We start from the raw sequence: 27,641 nt of genomic DNA on the forward strand, positions 1-27,641 counted from the left end.
AATCCTCCGAGAGACCAGGCAAGGCAGACAACTGTTTAACTTCCTCTGTCTCCAAAGCAGCTATGCCAAAGGCCCAGCGGTACCCTTTTGGGTCCTTAAAATACCCTCTCCTGAGGTAATCTATACCAAGGATGCATGGAGCCTCTGGGCCAGTCACAATGGGATGCTTTTGCCACTCATTCCCAGTTAGGCTCACTTCCGCCTCCAGTACAGTCAGCTCTTGGGACCCCCCTGTCACCCCAGAAATACAAATGGGTTCTGCCCCTCTATAGCTTGATGGTATTAAAGTACACTGTGCACCCGTGTCCACTAGAGCCTTATACTCCTGTGGGTCTGATGTGCCAGGCCATCGAATCCACACCGTCCAATAAACCCGGTTGTCCCTTTCCTCCACCTGGCCGGAGGCAGGGCCCCCCTAATACTGGTCAGAGTATCCATTACTCACTTCTTGCATAAATGACTTGGAAGTTCCTTCAAGAGGATCAGAAGCAAGATCAGGCCTTCTGCTTTGTCTGGGGAACTGCCCACTGGAAACCAGGGCGGCACTTTTCCTGGAGGGATCCCCTTTTGTGGTTGTCCTTCCTTGCAACTCCTGTACCCGTGTCCGCAGGATCCAAGTAGGTTGTCCATCCCACTTCCTCATGTCCTCTCCGTGGTCCCGCAGGTAGAACCACAGGGTGCCTCGTGGTGTGTACCCTCTGTACTCTCTCTCTTGAGTGGGGAAATGCCTGCTTCTAATAGCTGAGATGCTGGCCCGTGCAGGTGGGGAGTAGAACATATTCTCTTCAAGTTGCTGGACCTTCCGCGACAGTTTCTCCACAGCTGAGACAAGGGGGGAAGAGAGACTTTCTTCATATCGCCGGAGCCAGCCAGCCACCTCATCCACCGTTGGTCCCTCTTCACCTTTCCATTCCATTACTGCCAGGGAGTTGGCATATGACGATGGTGCGCTCCGTACAAACTTCCGCCACATGGGCCTTGTGCATTGCACCTCATCAGGGTCTGTGGGTAAGTCTGCATTGTCCAAGTCATAATAAATCATCTCCCGCACGGCTAATTCTCTCAGGTACTGGATACCTCTTTCCATGGTAGTCCACTTGCTTGGCTGACATACAACATCCTCACTGAAGGGGTACCTCTCCCTCACGCCTGACAGGAGTCGTTTCCAGAGGCTGAGGGCTTGGGTCTTCTTCCCAATTGCCTTGTCAATGCCCCCTTCCCTAGACAGGGATCCCAGCTGCCTGGCCTCCCTACCCTCTAATTCCAGGCTACTGGCCCCATTATCCCAGCACCGGAGCAGCCAGGTGACAATGTGCTCGCCTGAAAGTCGGCTGAAATCTTTTCGCATATCCCGCAGCTCACTCAAGGATAGGGATCGAGTAATTATCTCTGGTTCTGCCTCTTCCTCCTGCTCTCGTGATGGCCCTGGTTCATCATCATCTCTTACTGAGTGAACTGATTTCTTTGTGTACTTCTTCTTCTGTATGGGGGCAACTGATACCGGCACGGGTTGGTTCCCTGGTTCAGTGGCAGTGGCTGCTATGGGGGTTGGAGTAACTGCAGTGTCTACCACAGGGGTTGCAGTAGCCGCAGTGTCTGTCGCAAGGATTGCAGTAGCTATAGTGGCTGCCGCAGGGGTTGCAGTAGCCGCAGTGTCCGTCACAGGGGTTGCAGTAGCCGCAGGGGCTGCCGCAGGGGTTGCAGTAGCCGCAGGGGCTGCCGCAGGGGCTGCCGGTCTGGTTTCCATCTCTTCCCCTTGAGGGTGCTGCATAATTCTGAGCAGTGCCTGGTAGATACTGGCCAGGGCCCAGCACAGCGCGGTGAGTTGTGCCTCTCTAGAATAGCCACAGCATTTTCCCTTCAAATATTCTACCACTTTATCAGGGTCCTGTAATTGTTCAGGGGTGAAGTCCCAGACCATTGGAGGTGAGTAGTTCTCTAGGTACCTGCCCATGCTCTCCCACATGCCATGCCACCCCTGACTATCCAGCCTCGGAGCAGATCTCCGGGTGGTAGTCTTAAATAGTCGCTTAACCCTAAACAAGACCTGGAACGTATTCAGGAGACATAGCACTAGGAACACGCTGGTTTGAGTATCCCAAGGATATTCAAAATTCTCAAAAGCTGTCATACCTGACCCGAAGGAGAAAAGGGAGGCAAAAGGGCTGGGGAAATTATTAACAAATTTTGAGAGATGGTGTCCAATGTACAGACAGGACAGCAAAACCACATAAACACCCCAAAATAACCGTCTGAACAGTGATGTTATCATATCATAAACAGATATCGCACAGGACAGCGGAATGATAATCCTCATCCCTCTTCCAGACATGGTAAACAGCATCGCAGGGAGTACATAAGCCATATAGGAATTTATGTAACACAGCCATGAGAACAAACCAAGCAACATGATGACCAGTGACTACTTACCTAATAAAATAAATGCATACAAGAAAAAAAACCAAAACCGTTTTTTTCCACGTTCTACTTGGATTCTGTCGTTATCTCAACCCTTCGAGCCCCAGGTTGGGCGCCAAAAAGGACTGTCGTGGTTTAGCCTCAGATGGCAACAAAGAACCACGTGCCGCTCGCTCACGCCTTCCTAATACAGGAAGAATCGTAAGAAAAGGCAAGACTCTTGGGTTGAGACAAAGGCAGTTTAACAGGACAGCAAAGGGAACAGGCAAACAACAACAACAACACGGATAGGGGAATATACAAACACGATTACGGAACCACCACTCCCCCGCCACTCGCAGGCCAGACCCAGGACGCCCCAGCCCGCTTTTAAGCAGCAACTTCCTGCCCCCTCCCCCGGCAGCTCAGGGTGGGCGTGACTCACATGGCATGGAATACCAGGGAAAATTAACCCTATCCCCGCCGGAACCAGGACACCCCCAAAACCCAAATAAAGCTTGCAATTCTTTTTTATCCGAAGGTGTCAGAATGCTTCGTATCCCTTCTAATGTAGATTCTGATACAGTTTTACATCCTCCTATCCATCAGGAACCTAAAAATGTAACCTCTTGACTTGGTCCTTGCCATTTTGAGTTGGGAATGCTAAGATTTAGTTATTGTAAATGCTGGACAATAGCATTCGCACTTTGGAAAACCATTTCCTATTCTGGTCCTCCAATTAGAATTTCATCTACATGTTCTAAAATTGTTACTTCCGGTGGGAGTATGATTGATTCTAGTTCTTTAGCTAACATGGCATGAACAATTGTGGGACTATGTTTAAAACCTTGAGGTAGATGATTAAAGATACTCCAAGTAAAATCAAATTTTGGTTTGTCTTGCTCTTGTATTGGAATCATTGTCCCAGTTTGGGATGGAGCAGAGCCAACTGTCTGTTCAGTGGGAGAGGCTCTTGCTCTTACTTGTTGCTGTGGCAACCAGGGTCAGCTGACTTGGTTGTTTACCCTGTGGAGGGGTCGCACCTGTGGGGAGGAGTGGACAGGTCAGGTGACCCAAACTGACCAATCAGGTATTCCATCCCATCTGCCATGCTCAGCATAAAAGCTGAGGGAGCAAAGGGGTTATGTTGACTCTTTTTTGATGGTTGGTTTTTGAGGGTTTTTTTTCTTCAATGGCTGATGCCTGTTCAGAACTCTGCCTTTTGATCTTGGTCAGTGTGTTCCAGTTCCCATTTGTCACTGAATCCAGTCTGGATCTTCCTCAGTACCTGCCAGTGATATCTCCCTGGGAGCTTGATATGGTTTTGTGTATATTTGTATATATTTCATTCTTTCCTTTTTTTTATTATTAACATTTTATTAGAGTAGCTTAGGTTTTCTTTTAAGCTCATAAATCTTTCTATCTCTCTTCTTTCACTCCTTGGAGTGAGAGGTGGGGGAGAGCATCTGTCATCTTGTCGTTGGCCAACCTGGCCCAAACTACGTCAATCATAAAGAACATATATTTTATATCTAACGCTCCCATCCATGGGAAGCACATTCACTATTGTATTAACTATATCTACTATGCTAGGAACAGCAGCTGTTAAAGGGCCAGTTACTTTATTCAAAGCCCTATAGTCAATAGTCATATGCCATGTCACATCTTTTTTTTTTTTTTAACAGGCCATACAGGGCTGTAATATGGTGCCCTGGTTCTGGTGGGGATAGGGTTAATTTTCACAAGGAGATGGCATGGGATGCAGGTATTCCGTACCATGTGACACCATGCCCAGTTTATAGCCAGGGAGCTGGCTGGGGGAGGAGGTAGGAAGTTGGTTGCCGCTTGAGTGGGCTGGGGCTTCCTGGGTCCAGTTGGTGAGCAGTGGTACATTGATCATGTTTTGTACATTCCTCTCAGTATTATTGTTGTTGTTTTCCTCTTCCCTTTGTTGTTCTGTCAAACTGCCTTTGTCTCAACCCATGAGTTTTGCCTTTTTCTTCTGATTCTCCCCTCATCCCCCAGCTGTGTGGGGAGGTGAGTGAGCAGCCGCATGGTTCTTTGTTGCTGGATGAGGGTAAGCCACGACATATGGTGAATGTGGGTGTCTCTTTCTCCAATGCCCCCTTTCTCTAATTATTTCTCAGTGCTTGTCAGGCTGCACCTGAAGTACTGTGTCCAGTTCTAGTCCCGACAATTAAAAAAAAAAAAGACACAGACAGACTGGAAAGGGTCCCAAGGAGGGCCACAAAAATGATCAAAGGGTTGGAGAACCTGCCTGACTGAAGGAGTTGGGTCTCTCCCTTGGAGAAGAGAAGGCTCAAGGGGGACTTCATCACAGCATTCCAGTACTTAAAGGGTGACTATGAAAAGGATAGAGGCTCTCTCTTCACAAGGAGCCACATGGAGAAGACAAGGGGCAGTAGATAAAGGTTGCACTGGGAGAAGTTTCATCTCAATATAAGACTTTTTTTACAGTGAGAACCATCAATCACTGGAACAACCTCCCCAGGGGCGTGGTGGAGTCCCTATTGCTGGAGGGTTTTCAAGATGCAATTGTACAGGGTGCTGGATAATTTCAGCTAGGCTCCCTTTCACACAAAAGGTTGGACCAGATGATCTTTCGAGGTCCCTTCCCACCTGGGCTATTCTATGACTACTTTGTTGGGTTTACACGACAAGGTTTTGGTAGCAGGGGGGCGGCAGGGGTGGCTTCTGTGGCAAAACACCAGAAGCTGCCTCCATGTCAGACAGAACCAAGACAGACCTGCCGCTGACCAAAGCTGAGCCAATCGGCAAAGCTGGTGGTGCCTCTTTGATAACATATTTAAGAAAGTGTAAAAAATGCTGTGCAGCAGCTGTGAGAGAGAGGAGTGAGAATATGTGAGAGAAACAACTATGCAGACACCAAGGTCAGTGAAGAAGGAGGGGGAGGACGTGCTCCAGGCACCGGAGCAGAGATTTCCCTGCAGCCCATGGAGGTCCATGGTGGAGCAGATATCCACCCTGCAGTCATGGAGGACCCCATGCTGGAGCAGGTGGATGGGCTCTGAAGGAAGCTGTGACCCCATGGAGAGCCCGTGCTGGAGCAGGTATTCTTGCAGGACCTGTGGCCCATGGGGGACCCACGCTGGAGCAGTCTGTTCCTGAGGGACTGCACCCCGTGGAGCGGACCCGTGCTGGAGCAGTTTGTGAACTGCAGCCCATGGGAAGGACCCACATTGGAGAAGGTGGTGGAGGACTGTATCTTGTGGGAGGGACCCCACACCGGAGCAGGGGAAGAGTGTGAGGAGGAAGGAGTGACAGAAATGAAGCGTTATGAACTGACCATATGTGCATGGAGGAGAGAAGTATAGATATTCTCGAGGAAGGGATGAGAAAGCAAGAAGCAGATAGGGGCAGTTTCTGAAGACTAAGCCAGGCTAGCATAGAGACCTGGACAATGCATGGGCAAGAGCAGGAAGCATGGCCTCCCCTCTCAACAAAATGCCTAGGAATGGGAATGAAAAGGGGCTCTCTAGCAAGAAGAGCAGTGCTGTTGTCTTATCAGTTGTGGTGGGTTGACCTTGGCCAGCTGCCAGACACCCACCCAGCTGCTCACTGTCCTCAACAGGACAGGGGTTTGAAAATAAGATTAAAAAGTTCATGGATTGATATAAAGACAAAGAGATCACTTACCAGTTACCGTCATGGGAAAAAACATACTCTACTTAGGGAAAAATTAAGTTATTAATTTATTTTATTGCCACTTAAAATAGATTTGGATAGTGAGAAAGAAACACAAATTAATACAACAGAGCTTCCCCCATCCCATTTTTCCCAGGCTCAACTTCACTCCATTGTTCCCAACTCCTCTACTCCCCCCTCTGTCTGAGAGCAGCATGGGGGGGAGGGGCAGGAATGGGAGTTTACGGTCAGTACATAACAGTTTCTCTCTGCTGCTTCTTCCTCCTCACACTTTTCCCCTGCTCCAGTGTATGTCCTCTCCGCAGGCTGCAGTCCTTCAGGAGAATCTGATCCAGTGTAGGCTCTCCACAGACCACAATTCCTTCAGGAAACATCCACCTGCTCCAGTGTGGTCTCTTCCATGGGCTGCAGGGGAATATCTGCTCTGATGTCTGGAGCACCTCCTCCTCCTTATTCTCTGACTTTGGTATCTGTTTTTTCTCACTTCCCCCCCCCCCCCCCCAATGCCTTTACAATGTTTTGTCCTTTCTTAGGTATGTTTTCACAGAGGTGCCAATAGCTTGGCAGATTGGCTCAGCATTGTCCTGCAGAGCGACTGGAACTGTCTCTGTCCAGCACAGGGCAGCCCCTTACCTCTTCTCACAGAGGTCACCCCTGAACCTCCCCCGCTACCAAAACCTTGCCACGGACACCCAATATATTAGCCCTGGTCAATAACTATATTAGTATCCAAGCACCTAGTTCAAATCACTTTAAAGAGCTGATAGTTTGCCTCCTTCACAGTATGGAAGAGGTGGATTCAGCAGAACGGAATCAATTGGTTTGCCTGTCATCTCCTCTTTCTAATTTCTTTAAGCTCTACCTCCTATCCGCATTGCTCCCAGGGTTCGCCATACTTGCTTCATAGTGCAGTACTGCAGGGAGAGCAGAGCTGGTACAAAGAGGAAAAGGACAAGAGCTTGAGTATCTGGCAGCTTGACACACCCTGAGGGCAATTGCTTTGTTTGTTTTAAATACTGGCTGTAAGATGAAAAGTGCACAGAACTTTAGCTAATATAAACTTAAGCCTTAACAGCAAATAATGCAAGTTTCTTGAGTTAATGGGAGGGGAGGGAGATGTTTATTGGTTTGTGGTTCACTTTTTCCAAATTACTGACTCCTTTCCTCCAATATCTTTATTCCATTCTTAAGTGTTGAGCTCTACCAGATAGATTATCCTACAGAAGCTAGATACAGAGAAGACTGATTTTTTTTTTTGTTAACAAGTATTTGAAACAAGAATATGTGGATGGCAAAAACATCAAAGTAGATTTTAAAGTAGGAAAAGTTTCTATCAAACCTTGATTAATTTATAAAAAAACCCACAGCAGAATATTTTGATTGTCATCTTGGAATACCATACATAATGAAAATAATAGTAAAAGGCAAGTAATGTATGACTTCTCCTCTGGATGCTTTCTCCTATTGAAAGGATTAAAGAAGGTACTATTTCTGCTATAACTTGCCTTTGAAAAAGTGAAGGAGCTGTGAAAAAGTTGTTTGAGAAAGGGGGGAAAAAACTTAATTGGGGGGTAAAGTTTATATACAACCCTGCTCTGAGTTATTACAGAAATAAAGGTGCATATTTTTAATACTGAGATTAATTAATCAACAGAACAACTTTCTAAAGGAACTAATGGATTCCCCATAATTCATTATCTTCAAGGTACATTTGGATGTCTGTTTAGAAAAAGATTCCAAATCAGACTAGAGGTTAACTATCTTCATTTTTATTCTGCTATAACTTCAATTTGTCTTTTGTGTACAATACTGGACAGCAACATTGTAGAGGCCTCATCAGACTAGAAAAATTATCAGTCCACTTATCATAAATGCTGGTTTGCACCTAAAAGTTCTAGTCCTTGTTTAATTCAGCTGGCACTTGTCCATACAACAAACTTTTTTTGAAGTTTAAAAAAGAAAAAAGACTGAGTTTGGCTAAATATGAAACAGTAGAAGCATTTCAGTAAGGCCATTGATTAATGACTAGTATATATTTTTATTTGTTATTTTGACTGATTAGAAATAATAAGCTACTTTCAACGTAGCAGTGCTTGACAAAGAGCAATCTTGCAAGGAAATGCAGATTTGTTACATGGTGACTTACTTAAAAGCATTTACATTAGTAAATAGGATGGTGGTGTTCCTCCAGGTGTGGTGGGTTGACCCTGGCTAGCAGCCAAGCACCCACATAGCTAATCTCTCACTCCCCCCCCTAGTGGGATGGGGAGGGAAATTGTAAGAGCAAAAGTGAGAAAATTTGTGGGTTGACAGTTTAATAGGTGAAGTAAAAGCTGCACATGCAAGCAAAACAAAATAAGGAATTTATTCATTATTTTCCATTGACAGGCAGGTGTTTAGCCATTTCCAGGAAAGCAGGGCATCAGGACACATAACAGTTCCTTGGGAAGACATACGCCACAAGCATGAATATCTCCTCTTCTTCCTCCTTTTCTTGAGCTTTTATTGCTGATGTATAACATCATATAGTATGGAATATCCCTTTGGTCAGTTGGGGTCAGCTGTCCCAGCTGTGCCCCTTCCCAACTTCTTGTGCACCCCCAAGCTACTCGCTGGGGGGCGGGGGGAGGTGATGGGGGGAAAAAGAGAAAGCCTCCATACTGTGTAAGTACTGCTTAGCAATAGCCAAAACACCAGTGTGTTATCAACACTAGTCACAAATCCAAAACACAGCACCATACAGGCTGATATGAAGAAAGTTAACTCCATCCCAGCCAGACTCAGTATATCAGATAACTGCTGTAGATCAGCACTGTAGATCAGCACTAAATCCATTTAGAGTGTATCTGACAAGTAAACATTGACATGTATAATCACTATGTGTGGTATATTAATATTTTACATAAATAAAAGTCTTTAAAACCCCTAGTAGGTACAATAGAAGGTTGCACAATGTTTTTATATTGAAGAGCTGCTGAGTATGCTATAGAGCTTTTATAAACACAGAAGGCAATGCTGACATGGGGAAATGAAACTAGTGAAAGTACATAAAACTCAGTAGGTATCCCACACTAACTCCCCATGTGGATGCTAGAATTTCACATTTCTAGTGGAGAAGTAGTATTTGTGGATACTACAGCCACTGTGCATTATGTTCACGCTATAGTTTATTACATTCACGTAGCTGACTTCACAAATAATATCAATGAGTCACCATGGCCCAAGACAAAGAGTTATGCCTGTATTAGTGCTAGGAATACATTAAGATCAGAAAGCAAAGTTGTGATTCTCTTGCCTGTTTGATACTGGTTCTCCAATAAATATTTTGTCTATGTCTTTAAATTGTTAGCGAATCAGTTTTAATTTTTGTTAATATATTTTTTAATGTACAGTAAAGACTATTTGATTTATTTCCCACAGAATCATGAAAAACAGGGATGGAAAAGAACTGCTCATTCATCTGTTAAGTTTTTTGCCAAGGTGTGACTATTCATCTGTGGTGTGATTTTATTTTTTTTGGGGTGTGCGTGTGTTTTATTGTGCTTTTTAAAAAATTATTATTATTATTTTTAAACTAATGCTCTTTCCAGTTTAGTACTAAATGACTCACGTGCTGGAACTTCCCTACTTGCCTTTTGAGACTGTTCTATAATTTAGAAAAAAAATAGGAAGTGTTTTCTGATAATTACCTTCCATGTTTTTTTGCCTTATAGCTTTTCCTATAAATTATATATTAATTTAATTCAGGTTAAATTGATTAAATCTGTTAGAGAAGGAAGGGGCTCTGGAGGATGAGTGTCAGAGTACAAAAGTGCTCATTTGCAAATGTATCTTCAGAAGTGTAATTGCCCAGTTATGTTAACAATTTGATTTGTATTTTTGGACATAATAATTATTCTTCTAATTAAAGGTCTATTTTATGCTTCCATCTAACTTCTGAAAGTGTGACTGTACAATGAAAAACTTTTTGTATTTGATGCGTGTTCAGTAAATAAGCTAGATGAGTTGATCTCACTTATTCCTTGTTATTTAACTTGAATTTTCATTCATTGGTGAAAACATTGCATTGGTGCCTTAGCTGCTTTCAGTGATTAAAAATATTGACTTAATAGATGTGTGTGCGGTTTAGCTGGCATCAACTAAGTAAGAAATTAATATCTGTAGTAAGCATAGGCACCTGTCTTTCCCCTCTAAAGACAATCTGTCCGTGAAATTGAAACAATACTGTAATACAAAAATGTCAAGTTGCCTTTGAGCTTTTCTTGAGGTAGTATATGTTGGTTATTAGTAAATAAGTAAATGTTGTGTAAAAGCACAGTACCCATTGATCATTTCATGCATGAGATTCCTTGAATAAAAAGGGGGAAAAGATTACTTTAAATACAGGAATTTTTTTATTACAGGAACCTAGATATAGTTATTTTATCTTTGACATTATGCAGCTTTGATTCCTTTATGAATTAGAGCAATACACAGCATTTTAGGGTTTGTCTTAAAAACAAGGATAATTCCAACTCTTAATGCCATAGTGCATAAACACCCTTTACACAAAGATGCCCATGCAGAAGGATGAGGTACAAAGCACATGAGGCAGGTGGCAACATCTCGTGAAGGATTGTGCTCTAAGGTTAGGTGAATCTGGGTCATGTTTATATATGGAAGGTGCAATAACTAGTCCACACTAATTTTCTGTAGTGTGCTCAAATCATCTCTGGATTGGGTACCCTATACTACTTGTCAAAGTTAGCTCCCTTGCACATGGACACCCTCAGCACTTCAGAAAGTGTCTGCATGGGAGGCGGATTAAATGCAGAGTCGCTATCATGCAGTGAAATCATATCATCTCAGATGACAGTGCACCAACCTCCTTGTGTAGGCACAGTGTATGTGATGAAGGGCTAATCCAGTTTCATATCCAGAACATTTCTGGTTTTTTTCAGAACAAGTTTTCTGATTTCTTTAATAACGATGTAGTTTGTTCTTAATATAATTCACAGATAGGAGTCTTTCAAAGGCAAAAATCATAGTGTAGGAATATAGCTGTAACTGAAAACTAATAGGAAATAAGTAGCAAATGCTATCTGGCTTCAAGCTAACAGTTTCAGAAACTTTCAGATGTAAGCATTTCTTCAGTCTTCTGAAGCTACTATCTAATTAAAAACTGAACTCTCCAGTCAGTCCTGTGAAAGAAACCTGATAAGGAGAGCTGGAGAACTTGTTAATTTTTGTGTTTAATGAAATAAGATCCTAGTTCAGACTCCAGATAGAGCAAGGCCTGTGGTTGATAATGTGTTGGCAACATCTGTTTCTGAACACCTGGTAGTGAGGTAGAAGGTATTGTTTCTTAGACTGCTTCAAATTGGGAAGCAGATAGCTTTGCTATGAGTTCAGTTTTAGGGTACAAGAAAAAAATTCTACCACCACCGAGATCAACAATTAAACCAATGTCTGTGAAGGTAAATAGAACAAAAATGTCATGCTATTCAAATCATCTTTATTGCCCCACATAGAAACATAGAGCAGATTTACAACTGTGTGTGCTCTTATTTTTAGAATGGCTTATTTTTTATGCTGCAAAGTTGTTTTATGTTAAGCAAAGTAATTCTCAGTGTAGCAGATGTAGCATTGAGAAATGCAACGTGGTGAAAAATGTCAGTGTCAGTCTGTACCATCTTTGCTTTTAGATTCACTGGGTGAATTGAGATTGGAGCTTGAAAGTTAGTTTCCTTTCATGTGACTCAGTGTCTTTTGATGTATGTTTTCCCCCTCTAAGTTATGGTTTTTTAGAAGGGAAAAAATAATAAAGTTCTGATTAATTTTCAAGTAGGTCACACTGAGTAGCTGACATGACTCTGCAAATTTAATGTAGTAGTTCTGCCTCTTAATGAACATATTTTTTATTATGTGACATAAATTTAGTCTAGTATGTATTAGGAAGAGAATAGGAAGGGTGTTTCTAGTGCAAAATATACTTAAGAGCAAATAAAAAGCAGTAGTTTTAGGGAAGAGAATTAACAGCAGCAGATGCATGGGTACATGGAAGCCAACTGACTGAAGCAATTTTGCAATCAGAATAAATGAGTAAAATATGCTGTAGGTGAATCAGTTTTTTACTGTGGAGTAAAAAGGAAATGTTAGTATCCATCTGTTATCTCCTCCAGCTTTTAAAAAAGCTGTCACTTATCTGTACTAAACTGAGTAGTTCTTGAAGCTAATTGCAGATATGCATGACATCAGCGAGGCCTTACCCAGGGGCCAAGAAGCTGAGTGTGAGGAGGGAAACAGAGCAGAGTTCCTGCTCCAGGGCTTGCCTAGCAGGGCAGGCTGGTCTGCCTGTAGCAAGCTGGGTGCTTGATGGCTCCTCCCACCAGCCTTCCCACTTGTTTGGCAGAGAAGGTGCTCCAGGTCTCACTAATTTACCTGCTTGTCTGGTGCTGTGAAAATTGTTAAATGGACACAACTGAGAAGATGAGTAACTTGAAGCAGAAGAAGGGCTGGGAAGGAACAGGCAAGAGACTACCCACTGAATCCAGATATATCCGGAATAGTTTGTCTGGCTGTGTTCCAAGTAACAAACTGAAAGAGGCTAGGTATGATGTCTTGGTCCTCTCTTTGCCATTTCCTATACAGCTGAAATAATTAGTTTTGTCTTTATGGAGTTTGAAAATACAAAATTATTTTTAATAAAGAATTTTAATAAATAATTCCTGATGGAGAAAACATGTCTTTGGGCATAAGCTGGTGGGACTGATCAAGAGATCTTTAAACTAAAATTGATGGGGGAAGGGGGTACCAACAGGATTGCAGTAGGTAAGCCAAGGGCTGGTATGGCATTGCTTGAGGGTGGCAATGCTAGTGGGAACATTTACAGTGCTCCTGGGAGTACAGAAGGCTCAGGAGCGTATCTGAAATGCTTGTGTGCTAACACATGCAGTATGAGAAACAAACAGGATGGACTGGAAGTGTTGGTCACCTCCCAGAGCTACGATATTATTGGTATTAATGAGACTTGGTGGAATGAGTGCTGGGATGGAGGGCTACAGGCTGTTCAGGAGGGATAGGCAGGGCAGGCAAGGTGGAGGTGTCGCGCTATATGTAAGGGAGAGGTTTGATTGTACAGCCCTTACAGTTAGCGATGATGTGGTTGAGAAACTCTGGGTGAGCATTAGAGGGATGCAAAACAAAGGAGATATAGTGGGTGTCTACTGATGATCACCCAGCCGGGATGTAAGCACTGATGAGCTATTCTATAGGCAATTAGGAGAAATTTCAGGATCAGTAGCCCTTGTCCTCATGGGAGATTTCAACTTCCCAGACATCACCTGGGAATATCATATTGCTGTGACAAGCAGGTCTTGGAAATTCTTGAAGTTTGTGGAGGATAACTTCTTGTCACAAGTACTCAGTGAGCCTACTAGGAAAGATGCCCTCCTAGACTTGCTATTTGTAAATAGAGGACTCATGGGGGATGTGTTGGTAGGTGGCTGTCTTGGCCACAGTGATCATGAAATGGTTGAGTTTAAAATTGTCAGTGTAATGAGAAAAAAGGACAGCAGAATTGCTACCCTGGACTTTAGGAGAGCAAACTTTTAGCTATTCAGGCAGCTATTTAGCAGAGTACCCTGGGGATCTGCTTTTGAGGGCTTAGGAGTCCATGAGTGCTGGTCAGTTTTTAAGAAGCACAGGAGCAGGCAATTCCACTATGTCCTAAGTCAAGCAAGCAGGGCAGAAGACCAGCTTGGCTGAACAGGGAACTCCTTGTGGAGCTCAAGAGGAAAAAGAAATTGTATGATCTCTGGAAGCAAGATCAGGCTTTGCAGGAAGATTACAGAGCTGTGGTTCATATATGCAGGGAGAAAACACGAAAGGCCAAAGCTCAACTACAGTTGAAACCAGCCAGTGTTGTCTCAGATAACAAGAAGGGCTTTTTTAAGTACATTAAGGCTTTTTTAAGCAAGAGGAGGTCTAAAGAAAACATTGGACCGATACTTGTTGAAGATGGTCATCTGACTAATAGGAATGAAGAAAAAGCAGAGGCATTTAATGCTTTTTTTGCCTCAGTCTTTAATAATACGGATAGACCTTGGACTGCCCTGAGTTGGAGGACCACAAGTGTGGGAACTTTCCATTTGTGGACACTGAAATTGTAAAGGTCCAGCTGTATCAGCTGAATGTTCACAAGTCCATGAGGCCTGATGGAATTCAACGTAGAGCACTGAAGGAGCTAGTGGATGTTACAGCAGGACCCCTCTCGATCATCTACCAAAGGTCTTGGGCTGTCCCTGATGACTGGAAGCTAGCCAACATTATTCCAATTGACAAGAAGGGTGTGAGGAAAGACCCAGGAAACTACAGATCTGTTAGTGTAACCTCAGTACCTGGAAAAATTATGGGGAAGATCATACTGGGTGCTATTGAAAGGCATTAAATGACAATGCAATCATCAGGCACAGTCAACGTGGGTTCACAAAGGGAAAGTCCTGTTTAACTAATTTGATATCTTTCTATGATAAGGTCACCCGCCTAGTGGATGAAGGGAAGGTGGTGGATGTAGTGCTTCTGGATTTTAGAAAGGCTTTTGATACTGTCCTTCACAGCATCCTTCTGGACAAGTTGTCCAACTGTGAGATGAGCAGGTTCATGGTGCGCTGGGTGAAGAACTGGCTGAAGGGCAGAGCTCAAAGGGTTGTAGTGAATGGGGCTACATCTGGCTGGCGACCGGTCACCATTGGTGTTCCTCAGGGTTCAATTCTGAGGCCAGTTCTATTTGATATATTTGTCAATGATCTGGGTGCAGGAGATGAATTCACCATTAGCAAGTTTGCTGACAATACCAAACTGGGAGGTGCTGTTAACTCTCTTGAGGGATCTAGATAGATTGGAGCATTGGGCAATGATTAATGGGATGAAATTTAACAAGTTCAAATGCCGGATTCTGCACCTAGGATGGAGTAATGCTGGGCACAAGTATAAATTGTGAGAGGAGTGGCTGGAGAGCAGCCCTGCGGAAAGGGATCTGGGGGAGCAGGTTGACAGCAGGCTCAATAGGAGTCAGCAGTGGGCCCTGGCAGCCAAGAGGGCAAACTGCATCCTGGGGTGCATCAAACACAGCATAACCAGCTGGTCAAAAGAGATGATTATCCCACCGTATTCAGCATTGGTGCGGCCTCACCTTGAGTCTTGTGTGCAGTTCTGGGCCCCACAATTTAAGAAGGATGTTCAGGTCCTTGAATGCATCCAGAGGAGGGCAACAAAGCTGGTGAAAGGGCTGGAAGGCATGTCCTATGAGAAGCGGCTGAGGACTCTGGGGTTGTCTAGTTTGGAGAGAAGGAGGCTGAGGGGCAACCTCATTGCTCTCTGCAGCTTCCTGAGGAGGGCAAGTGGAGAGGGAGGTGCTGATCTCTTCTCCCTGGGATCCAGTGATAGGACGCATCGGAATGGTTCAAAGCTGTGCCAGGGGAGGTTTAGACTGGACGTTAGGAAGCATTTCTTTACTGCGAGGGTGGTCAAACACTGGAAGGGGCTTCCTAGAGAGGTGGTCAATGCCCCAAGCCTGTCAGTGTTTAAGAGGCGTTTGGACAATGCCCTTAATATGCTTTAACTTGTGGTCAGGTAGTTGGACTAGATGATCATTGTAGGTCCCTTTCAACTGAAATATTCTGTTCTATTCTAAATTTTATTCAATGTATTACAGTATGTGGTTTGTGTATACATGCAGTAGAATATGATGTACATGATTTAAATATATTTAAATAAATAAATAAATTTACTATTGAATATATTATTTTAATTATATATTAAATATTAAATATTTAAATAAATACATTTATTTAATATTTAATAAATTAGAACAGAAGGGTCTTTGGTCTGAGAAATATTTATTCCACTGGAGCATTTTTGAAGTTTAAAGAAATGGTGTTATAAGCAAAGATGGTTTCTCCGAAATTACAAGAGCAACACAATTAACTGTTTATGTTGTGAAATGTTTTTAAAGACATGTTGTTAGCATACTTTTGGATAAGATTGAATATCTAGTGAGATGAGATTACCTATACATTTTATTAATGAAAGTTCTTTAAATTGTTGGCAGACAGAGTTTGCATCTTGAAAATCGTATCCTATCTGTGATGTATCCTGTTTTTAAGGGGATGTGTGGAAGTGTAATTTCTAACTACATGCTATGTAGATATTTTCTGTCTGTTGTATGCGAATAGAATTTTGAATAGGTGTAGTTAATGTTAACTAGAAGTTCATTGTTGGGTTCAAATACTGGATATTTGGGGTCAGAGTACACTTGTAACATGGCCTGTGCACTTCCCTGTAACAAGTCACTGAGTAAGAACTGAGATGTATAAAGCATCTTTCATATTTAATAGATAAAACTAGTTGGAAAAATAACTCATAGTATCTAAAATTGATGCTTCTCTTATAGGCTTTTTCTCCTCACTGGATATCTAGGTAAGCCATGTGCCACTGTATACATGGGTCATTTCATAGGAAAGCCAAATCATTTCAGGTTTACAATGGTTATATTAGCAGTAAAACTCTATATGACTTAGTCAAGATTAAGATCTGACCCATAGGGCATTTTCCAAACCGTCATTTTTAGCAATAAATGCCTTGAACTTTTCATAGGTACACAGGATTCTTGGTTTCATAGGTTTCTTGGTGTGATAAGCGGGTCATTTCTGAAGAGACAATTTAATTTCCTGTATATTCAGATTTCAGAACAGTAGTAACTGTTCTGTTGAGAATACATACTTTGTTATAATAATGTTTCTGGAATGTTTTGAAACTGCCTGTGTTCACAGCAGTTTGTATTTTAACTAGGTCAATAATACTAGTATCTCCGTTGAAGTTGCATTTCTGTGTTGGATATCTGTCTTTTATGCACCATGTGCTTTTATTTTATTTTAAGCTAACTGTATGTTTGCTTGGCTATTTTTCTATATATGTTATGGAGTAGTCTTTTTTCCCTCATAATATTTGTTTTAAAATAATAATTAAAAAAAACTGGTAGAGAGATGTGTATTTTTTATTTGTTAAAGTTGTTCTTTCCTTGTGTATTCAGCCTATGTTGTGCTTTGTCTGGCAGTTACTTGCAAATCGAGTTTCTTGGGATCTGAGAGCACAAAAGAGAATTGGTACATTAAAAGCATTGCCAAAGTTCCTAGAAGTGCCTGCCCTGCTAGGGGGAAGGGAGGAAGAGGGCTTCTGCAAGTGCATCTGGCCTGGTGAAATACACATGGCTTTCAGAGCAGCTTCAATAACTAGTTTGAACCCCTCCCTCCCTTCAAATTTCAATATTATTTAAAACACTTACATCCAACAAAGATTTCTGGAAAATCCCTAGTTCTAGTTAAGGTGTAAAGTTTTCAGAATATGGAGTTGCTTTTTTCTCTCAATTTAGAGAAGCATATCTTTGCTTGACAGCTCTGCTACAGGATTGTGGTCAAATAATATTTAAACCTTGCTACCTTGCTTTGTGAATGGACTGGGTAATTTTTCCATTGAGAAATATGAAGCGTCAATAAGCAGAATTCCTTAAGAACTTAAAGGGGTGTATGGTAAGTTGTCATTTTCCATTAAGACAGTGAAAGTTAGGAATAGATCAAACATAGATGGCTGGTGGAAAATTGGATGCCAGTTCTTGATGCTGGTTCACCTAACAGAAGTTAGAGAATTTCAGACTTGCTTGAATTTCTGGTATATACCATTTTCACTAGTCACTATAGAATCACAGAATATCTCAAGTTGGAAGGGACCTGTAAGGATCATTGAATCCAACTCCCTGCTCCTCGCAGGACTACCAAAAACTAAACCATATGACTAAGAGTGTTGTCCAGACACTCCTTGAACTCTGACAGGCTTAGTGCTGTGACCACTTCCCCAGGGAGCCTGTTCCAGTGACCGACCACCCTCTCAATGAAGAACCTTTTCCCAGTGTCCAATCTGAACTTCCCCTGATGCAGCTTCATTCCATTTCCTCATGTCCTATCACTGGTCACCAGAGAGAGGAGATCAGCACCTTCCCCTCAGCTACCCCTCTTGAGGAAGTTGTAGACTGTGATGAGGTCATCCCTCTTCTCCAAGCTGAACAAGCCAAGTGACCTCAGCCACTCACTCTTGCCCTCGAGGCCTTTCACCATCTTGGTCACTCTCCTCTGGACACACTGTAATAGTTTGATGTCCTTCTTATATTGAGGCGCCCAAAACTGCACACAGTACTTGAGGTGAGACCACACCAATGAGGTGTAGAGTGGGACAAGCACCTCCCTCGGCTGGCTAGCTATGCTGTGCTATGTTGGCCCTTTTGGCTGCCAGGGCGTGCTGTTGACTCATATTCAACTTGCCGTCAACCCAAACCCACAGATCTCTTTCTGCGGGGCTGCTTTCCAGCCTCTCATCCCCAAATTTGTATGTATAACCAGGATTACCTCATCCCAGGCAGAGAATGTGACACTTGCTCTTGTTAAATTTCACATGGTTGGTGATTGCCCAGCTCTCTAGTCTGTCCAGATCTCTCTGTAAGGCCTCTCTACCCTCAAGGGAGTCCACAGCTCCTCCTAGTTTAGTATTGTCAGCAAACTTACTTAATGTACATTTGATTCCTGCGTCCAGATCATTTATAAAAACATTAAAGAACACTGGCCCTAAAATTGAGCCCTGGAGAACCCCACTGGCTGCCAGCCTGATGTAACCCCATTTACTATAACTCTTTGAGCCCAACCCATCAGCCAACTTGTCGAGCTGTATGCTGGACATTTTGTCCAGAAGGATACTGTGAGAGACAGCATCAAAAGCTTTGCTAAAATCCAAAAAAACCCACATCTACTGGCTTCCCTTGGTCAACTAGATGGGTGACCTTGTCATAAAAGGAAATTAAGTTAAGTTGATTAAGCAGGACTTTCCCCTTGTGAACCCATGCTGGCTATGACCAGTGACTGCGTTGTCTCTCAAGGGTTTTTCAGTAACTCCCAGAATAACCTTCTCCATAATTTTACTGGGCACTGAAGTGAGACTGACAGGCCTGTAATTACCAGGGTCTTCCTTCTTACCCTTCTTGAAAATTGGGACAACGTTTGCCAGCTTCCAGTCGACTGAGACCTCTCCAGACTCCCAAGACCACTGAAAAATAATGGAGAGAGGTCCTGTGATGACATTGGCCATCTCTTTCAGTACCCTGGGATGAATCCCATCGGGCGCCATAGATTTATGTGCCTCCAGCTGGAGCAGCAAGTCTCGAACAAGTTCAGGGTTGGCTGGGAATTTATCATCCCCTCAAACATGGTGTTCCAACACAGGGCTCCGGAGGGTCCCAGAGCCCATCATCGGTGTTAAAGACAGAGGCGAAGACGACATTAAAAGTCTCCGCTTTGTCTATGTCCCTATTTGTGAGGTGACTGACCTCATCAAGTAACAGGCCAATGTTATCTCTGATCCTTCTTTTGCTGTTAACATATTTTAAAAAGCCCTTTTTATTGGCCTTCACAGTGCTGGCCAGCTTGAACTCTAATCAAGCTTTGGCTGCATGAATTTTCTCCCTACAGTGGCAAACAGCATCTCCGTAGTCTTCCTGTGTCGCCTGTCCTTGCTTCCAATGTCCATATACTTTCCTTTTCCACCTAAGTTCTGGAAGCAGATCCCTGCTCAGCCAAGCCAGACTTCTGCCCTGCTTGCTTGACTTGTGACACTTCAGAATTGCCTGCTCCTGCACTCTTAAGAGATGGCTCTTAAAAAAGAATAAGTGTGTGACTTGTTTGCTAGTGTCTCTCCACTCTGTAGTTCAAGATATTATCAAGAAATCACTGGCATGGGTGGCTGTCCGAGAGTATGAGATTCTGTATCTTCTTTCTTTCTGATGTAACATCTGTCTTTCTTTTCAGGTTCACATAACGCTAGGGATCAAAGAAGCATACGTAACACTTGTGTGGTTCTGGGACCAGTCTTCTGAAAGAAGACTCCAAAATATATTATCATCTTCAACCTGTTTATCCTGAGACTGACTTTTCTTTGGAGAAAAGCTCAAAAGAGAAACTTTTCACGCTGGAACCATTATAAATAAATCTACTTCAAGAACTTGCTACCTGGAGACACTGTTGCAGAGACTGAATCCTGCTTTTCATCTGCGTTTGAGCTTCAGACTGTAAACAATGAGTGAGTTCTGGTTGTGTTTCAACTGCTGTATTGCAGAACAACCTCAGCCTGTAAGTATGAGTATTGGAACTGTTTTGTATATAATTCAATACATTGTTCAATTTTTCTATTTTTTTTTTGTTTTAGCTTCTTAAACTAGTGCTGTTGGACTAAGCCCAGTGAGAATTAAGGAATTAACTACCATCTTGGTTTAGCTGTGAAAGAAAAGAGCCTGATCTAGACTGTCATAGTGATATTTTCCTATCCTTAAATATGTCTGAAGTCTTTGAAAAGAGCCTTTATATGTTTGAACTGCAGAGAGGGAGAAAGGATGGGGAAGGGGAGGGTGAGAGTGAGGAGGGCCTAAACTTGCTCTAACATCTGCCAAAAAGCAGGTGGAAATCTGGAAATGTCACGATGTCTGATACTGTTTAAGGCTTATTTTCCTGTGTGGTTGGACAATGGTGAAGGAAGGAAACATTGCTGTTAAGAAATATAGGGTAAAATCCATTCCTCCTCTGCTTTTCTTAACATTCATTTAAATGAAGTCAGAGAGAGGGCGAATGAGAGGATAGGCAAGAGAGCAGGGAGGCGAGTGGTTGAGAGAGCGGTGGCAGACAGGAGGGAAGGAGCACAAGCTAGGGAGAGCGAGCGAGAGTGAGTGAGCAAGCGGGAGTGGGAGGGAGTGAGAGTGGGTGAGCGGGGGGGGGGAGTGTGGGGGAAGGAGAGCATGAGAGAGGGGAAGCGGAAGTGTGCAGGCGAGCACGAGTGGGGGAGTGTAAGGGGGTGAGAGAGGGAGGGAAAGAGATCAATGGAGTGAGTGAGTGAGGGTGAGTGCGAGTGCAAACAACAGGGAGCAGGAGCACGGAAGAGAGCGCATGCGAGTGAGCAAGGGCACGAGAGAGCAAGAGCTAGAGAGCAAGTGGAAGTGAGACCAGGAGAGTGAGTGAGTGCGTGAGCAGGGGAGCATGGGTGAGAGATCAAGGGTGAGCGGGAGAGCAAGTATGTGTCGGGAGAGAAGGTGTGGTCACACGAGGTCAAAGAGCGAGGGAGGGGGCAAGTGTGAGAGAGAGACTGAGAGTGTGGGTGTGAGAGGGAGGGCGGGTGAGAGCAAGAGGTTGAGAGAGCAGGGACAGGCAAGAGAATGACAGTGAATGGGGTGGGTGGCTGAGGGCAAGCAAGAGAGCAAGGGGAGAGGGAGGGCATGAGGGTGAGCGGGAGGGTGAGGGGGTAAGGCAAGCGAGAGGGGGAAGGCAAATGGGAGAGGGGGGCGAGGAGGTGAGGGGGCAAGCAAGAGTTAGGGGAGGAAAAATCACAAGGGGGCAGGGGATGAGGAGGTGAGCGAGGGGTTAAGCAGGGGCAAGTGGGCAGGGAGATGAGTGGGAGCAAGGAGGCAGGTGAGGAGGTGAGCAATGGGGGTGAGCCGAGTGGGGGTGAAGAATCAAGTGAGAGTAAGGGGTGAGGGGTAAGGAGGTGAGCACAAGGAGGAGATGGACTGGAGGGGAGGAGGTGAGCACAAGGACGTGAGTGCAGGAAAGGGAGTGAGGAGGCAAGTGTGGGATGGTGAGCATGGGGCGGTGAGCGCTAGGTGATGAGCACCAGGAGATTAATGTGAGCATGAGACTTGAGGAGATGAACGTGAGGTTACAAGTGTGAGCAAGTGTGTGAGGAGACTAGCGACAGGGAGGGGACAAGCACAATGGAGAGAGGGAAGAGATGAGAGAGAGGAGATGAATGCACGAGGGAGAGGAACAAGACAAGCACAGAGGAGAGCACAAGGATACGAGCATAAGAGAGAGAGAGGAGACAAATGTGAGAGGATGAGCTGGAATGAGAGAAGGAGTATATGAGCATGTGCTGGAGAGCGAGGGAGGGGGAGAGACTATCAAGAATGAGAGTGAGTCAGCTAGAGCGAGACCAGGAGGCAGCAGGCAAAAGAGGAAGGAAAAGAGCATGAGCAAAAGAGGAAGAGGGAACATGAGACAGCAACAGCAAGTGAGACAGCAGTTGTGAGGCAGAATGAGTGCGAGACCGTGAGTGCGAGTCAGTGAGAACAAGAGAGTGAGATTGAGTGAGATGGCAAGTGCAAGACTGAGTGAGAGAGGGTGAGGCAGCAAGCGAGAGACAGCGTGCGAGAGGAGGTGAGCACAAGCTTGAGACAGTGAGCAAGTGTGACTGCGGGAGTGAGCTGGAGCGAGTGCGATTGGTCAAAAAAGTGAGTGAGATGAGAGCGCACACTTGAGTGAGAGTGAGAGATGGAGAGAAAGATAGTGATCACTAGATGAGGCAAGAGCGAGGCAGCAAGAGTGACAGAGTCATAAGCACGAGAAGTGTGACTGCAAGCAAGCACAAGCAGGTGAGAAAATGAGTGCAAGGTGTCAGTAGCACACGTGAGAAGTGCAAGATGATGTGAGCAGGCAGGAGATGGTAGGTGACACAATGAGTGAGCATGAGACAACGAGAGTGAGCAAGCAAGGTAGTGAGAATGAGAGACACAGTGAGATGGCATGACTGAACCAGAGAAAGATAGATATGGAGGGAGAGAGTGAATGCCACAGATTGAGCAAGAACTAGAGAGAAATTAAGAGACTGGATGACTGAGAGACAGACAGATGGGGAGAAAGAGGGAGACAGGGAGTGAGACAAAATTCAGAGATGGAGACAGAGGCAGAGAGACAGCAAGAGAGTGGGAGTGTTAGGGAGATAGAGTGAGAGAGGGAAACAGTGAGCAAAGGCGCAAAAGATAGTGAGAGAAGGAAAACTCGGAGAGAGACGGAGATGATGATTAAGGTGTTAATTGATCTAGTCGTTCAAGCAGAATACCTGAAGGTTATATGGTTTACTGCAGGCTGCAACACTTAAGTGTTTTCTAAATAGCAAATAGGTACAAACTGTAGTCCCTGGTTTCTCTAATTTGTCAAGTATGTGTTTTGGATAGTGGGTTGTTGGTGTTTTGCATGTGAGGTTTTTGGGGAGGGTGTTGATTTTTTGGTTTGGATTTTCTTTTTGTGAAGGGAAGAATCTGCTTCATTGTTGCAAAACCCAATCAACTTCTGGAATATTTTACTTAGATTAATGCTTGCCCAAGATGCTGTTAACTGCTTTAACATCCTCTGAGGAAAGGCACTACAGAATACTGTAAAATACAGAGCTCTTGGACATTGATAAGTAGGTCTTCATGGGGCATATGTATAAGCACCATGACTTTTTATTGAATGTAGTGCAGCTTAAATGTTTTGGCAAACACTTATTCTAGCTAGATTTTAAATTATGTTAATTATATATGAAAACTAACATTTTTTTTAAATTGACATCAAGTAGTTTAGATATGGAAAAGCTGATTAGAATTAAGAGATGTATTAAAATACAAGAGGAATTTCTGAAGTGCATAATACTTATGTGAAATTACTGCAGTGCAAAATCTGCAGTAATGTTTTACAAATATGAGGGCCTCTTGATTATCCTTTGAAGACAGTAAAATTGATCTCCTTGTATGCTGCTTGTATCATGCTTCATTTCACCAAAATGTTCTTCTGCAGTATTTAGATCTCTCTCTCGCTCTTTCTTGCACACTCTATCTCTTTGAACTTTACAGTGGTTTAAATATTTATTTCTATTTAGTCTGTTTGATGTAAGCCCTTCTGTTCATGCTATCTGAACCATATTATTTTAAATAATAGGAAAAGTGATCAAGTACTTAGGATATCTTAAATTACATAATAACTTATTGTTGTGGGTTAACCCTGATAGGCAGCTAAGAACCACACAACTCACTCCCCCCACAGTGGGATGGGGAAGAGAATTGGAAGGGTAAAAATGCAAAAATTTGTGGGTTGAGATAAAGACAGTTCAATAGGTAAAGCAACAGCTTCACATGCAGGCAAAGCAAAACAAGGAATTCATTCACTACTTCCCATTGACAGGCAGATGGTTAGCCATTTCCAGGAAAGCAGGGCTTCATCACATGTAATGGTTATGTGGGAAGACAAATGCCATAACCACAAACACCCCCCGCCCCAATCCCTTCCTCCTTTCCCCCAGTTTTTATTGCTGAGCACAATGTCGTATGGTATGGAATATCATAGAATCATAGGGTTGTAAGGGACCTCTGGAGATCATCTAGTCCAACCCCCCTGCCAGAGCAGAGTCACCTAGAGCAGGTTGCACAGGAACGCGTCCAGGCGGGTTTTGAATGTCTCCAGAGACGGAGACTCCACCACCTCTCTGGGCAGCCTGTTCCAGTGCTCTGCCACCCTCAAAGTAAAGAAGTTCCTCCTCATGTTGAGATGGAACTCCCTATCTTCAAGTTTGTGCCCATTACCCCTTGTCCTGTCCCTGGGCACCACTGAAAAGAGCCTGGCCCCATCCTCCTGACACCCACCCTTTAAGTTTTCATAAGCATTGATAAGGTCCCCCCTCAGCCGTCTTTTTTCCAGACTGAAGAGACCCAAATCCCTCAGCCTTTCTTCATAAGAGAGGTGTTCCAGTCCCCTAATCATCTTGGTAGCCCTTTGCTGCACCCTCTCCAGCAGTTCCCTGTCCTTCTTGAACCAGGGAGCCCAGAACTGGACACAGTACTCCAGGTGCGGCCTCGCCAGGGCAGAGTAGAGGGGGAGGATGACCTCCCTCCACCTGCTGGCCACACTCTTCTTGATGCACCCCAGGATGCCATTGGTCTTTTTGGCCACGAGGGCACATTGCTGGCTCATGGTCATCCTGTTGCCCACCAGGACTCCCAGGTCTCTTTCCACAGAGCTGCTCTCCAGCAGGTCAACCCCCAACCTGTACTGGTGCATGGGGTTATTCCTCCCCAGGTGCAGCACCCTACACTTGCCCTTGTTGAATTTCATAAGGTTCCTCTCTGCCTTTAGTCAGTTAGGGTCAGCTGTCCTGGCTGTGTCCCCTCCCAAATTCTTGCACACCCCCATCCTACTCACTGGTAGGGCAGCATGAAAAACAGAGAAGTCCTTGACGCTGTTTAAGCACTGGTTGGCAATAGCTAAAACACTGGTGTGTTATCAACACTGTTTTGGTCACAAATCCAAAACATAGTACCATACAAGCTACTATGAAGAAAATTACTTCTATCCCAGCCAAAACCAGTACACTTATTTCTAGAATTGGTCAGGTCATATTATTTCTCAGTGAAAAAGAAAGAAAAATTATAAAAGGAATGAGAAAATTTTGTTTGATTTTGGTGTCTTTGTAATTTTTTATGTAATCAGACAGATAAAACTTTTCCTTTGAAGTTTACTGGGAAATACAACCTTAAAAATCTCTTTTACCATATAGTATTTTGTTGCTCCATAAAATGTACATCAAATGATTACATTTTAAAAGGAAAAGCCTTTTAAAATAAGAAAAACTTCCAGTTGCCAGGTCTACAAACTCAGTCTGCATTCAGAGAGTTCAAGCAAAGTCTTTTTCCCACATTGACGCAGTATGTTTTCTGCTATTAATCCCTTTGCTTGAGCTCATTGGAATTTAGTAAATAATTTGGTCATAGAATCATAGAATAGTTTGGGTTGGAAGAGACCTTTCAAGGTCATCTAGTCCAACCTCCCCTGCAATAAGCAGGGACATCTTCAACTAGATCAGGTTGCTCAGAGCCCCATCCAGCCTGACCTTGAATGTTTCCAGGGATGGGGCATCTACCACCGCTCTGGGCAACCTGTTCCAATGTTTCATCACACTCATTGTAAAAAATTTATTCCTTATAGCTAGTCTCTTTTAGTTTAAAACCGTTACCCCTTGTCCTATTGCAACAGGCCCCATCTTTCTTATAAGCCCCCTTTAAGTATTGAAAGACCACAATAAGGTCTCCCTGGAGCCTTCTCTTCTCCAGGCTGAACAACCCCAACTCTCTCAGCCTGTCCTCATAGGAGAGGGGCTCCATCCCTCTGATAATTTTTGTGGCCCTCCTCTGGACCCGCTCCAACAGGTCCATGTCCTTCTTGTGCTGAGGGCTCCAGAGCTGGACGCAGTACTCCAGGTGGGGTCTCACGAGAGCAGAGTAGAGGGGCAGAATCACCTCCCTCAACCTGCAGGCCACACTTCTTTTGATGCAGCCCAGGCTATAGTTGGCCTTCTGGGCTGTGAGCGCACATTGCCTGCTCATGTCCAGCTTTTCATCCACCAGTACCCCCAAGTCCTTCTCTGTAGGGCTGTTCTCAAGAAGGAATAGAAATCAACTTAGACTTTTAGCTATGTTGGCTCTGCAGGCAGTACAGAGGTGAATATTACTAACAATTTAGTTTTTGTGACCAAACTCAGCAGACACTTATGTTTGCAATGTTTAAGGGAAGAAATGCTGCAGGAGGCACTAAATGTGGTACAGTTTATGCTGTTACTGTTCCCCAGGTAAACAACCAACCATATCTGTTTTAGATTGTGTTTATGCAAATTTACTTATTTCAATTTCTTAAACAACAGTGTCCTTTAATTATGCAGTCTCCGATAGCTCAAAGAAGAGCGGTCTCAAAGCGAGGCCTGCAGCAAAACAGAACTGGGAAAGGCAGAAAGGTAGATACCTGAGAGTGGGTTTTTCAAAACTTTCTTCCTTAATGGTTCCAAAGAGGGAATATTGAGAGGCTCAATTATAATGTATGTCTTTCAACTTTTTTACTTTTTTAGTTTTGCAGCTGGAAATCAAAACCACTCTGTCATGTTCTTAGTGGGGAAATTTATATGCTTGCACATCAGCTTTAAAGACAGACTAGATTTATAAAATGTACTTAAAGTTTATTTGAATTTTTAGTACAATATGTTACAATTAACACTTTAAAACTTAAATGGATGTTTAAAATTGTCTAGGATCATGTCACAGTTAGAGACCTAGGGTCACTTCTGAAGCTGTACCGTTTCTATTTCTACTTAAAAGCAGATGGAGTATAAACCAAGTATACATTGCTTTTATAAAAAATAAGGGGTGTTTTAAGCTTCTGAAAAGCTGTATCAACTTCCTTTTCAGAAAGGATTTTAATATAGCTGCTGCAAATGATTTAGGACAAAGGAAGGTGAGGGAATTACCAGAAACTTGAAGTGGTAGGATTCCTTAATATCATTTTATATCATCTTCTAGTTATCGAGTCTTTGGGATAATTTACAGAGGTAACTTGTAAAACCAGTAAGAATAACCACCATCATCTGAGGGACATTCCTGGATGGTTATCAAATGGCAAAGTTTACAGATACCTTTAGGGGACCAGGACAGAGATAAAAGTTACTGGAATGGAAAAGGATCAAAGACAGGGAGTGCTCCTTATAAGTATGCTGTGGGCTGCAGATATCACAGATATCAGTTATCTGGGAGGATGAAACTTTTTTGGATGGACAGACAGGGGGGTACATTCAGCAAGGCAGTAAAGAGAGGGATATGGAGTGAACACCAGAGAGACAGAAAGATGTGAAAAGGAGCATCA

The 27,641-nt window shown here is 43.6% G+C and overlaps 1 protein-coding gene across 3 annotated transcripts in view; it reads left to right on the forward strand.

Annotated features, from left to right (window-relative positions):
* Positions 1–27,641, forward strand: part of LOC141735575 (CDC42 small effector protein 2-like) — a 74,320-nt gene that overhangs the window by 21,956 nt on the left and 24,723 nt on the right. Inside the window, exons 1-2 of one of the 3 annotated variants that reach the window (XM_074568591.1) lie at positions 937–1,008; positions 19,971–20,291. In XM_074568591.1, the coding sequence (XP_074424692.1) occupies positions 20,238–20,291 (54 nt within the window). In that variant the 5' untranslated portion in view covers positions 937–1,008; positions 19,971–20,237. Of the gene's footprint in view, positions 1–936; positions 1,009–19,970; positions 20,292–22,225; positions 22,577–27,641 lie in introns of those variants that run through there. The other 2 variants (XM_074568589.1, XM_074568588.1) reach the window with 2 other exon arrangements.

This window comes from Larus michahellis, chromosome W, assembly GCF_964199755.1.
Source record: "Larus michahellis chromosome W, bLarMic1.1, whole genome shotgun sequence".
NCBI lineage: Eukaryota > Metazoa > Chordata > Aves > Charadriiformes > Laridae > Larus > Larus michahellis.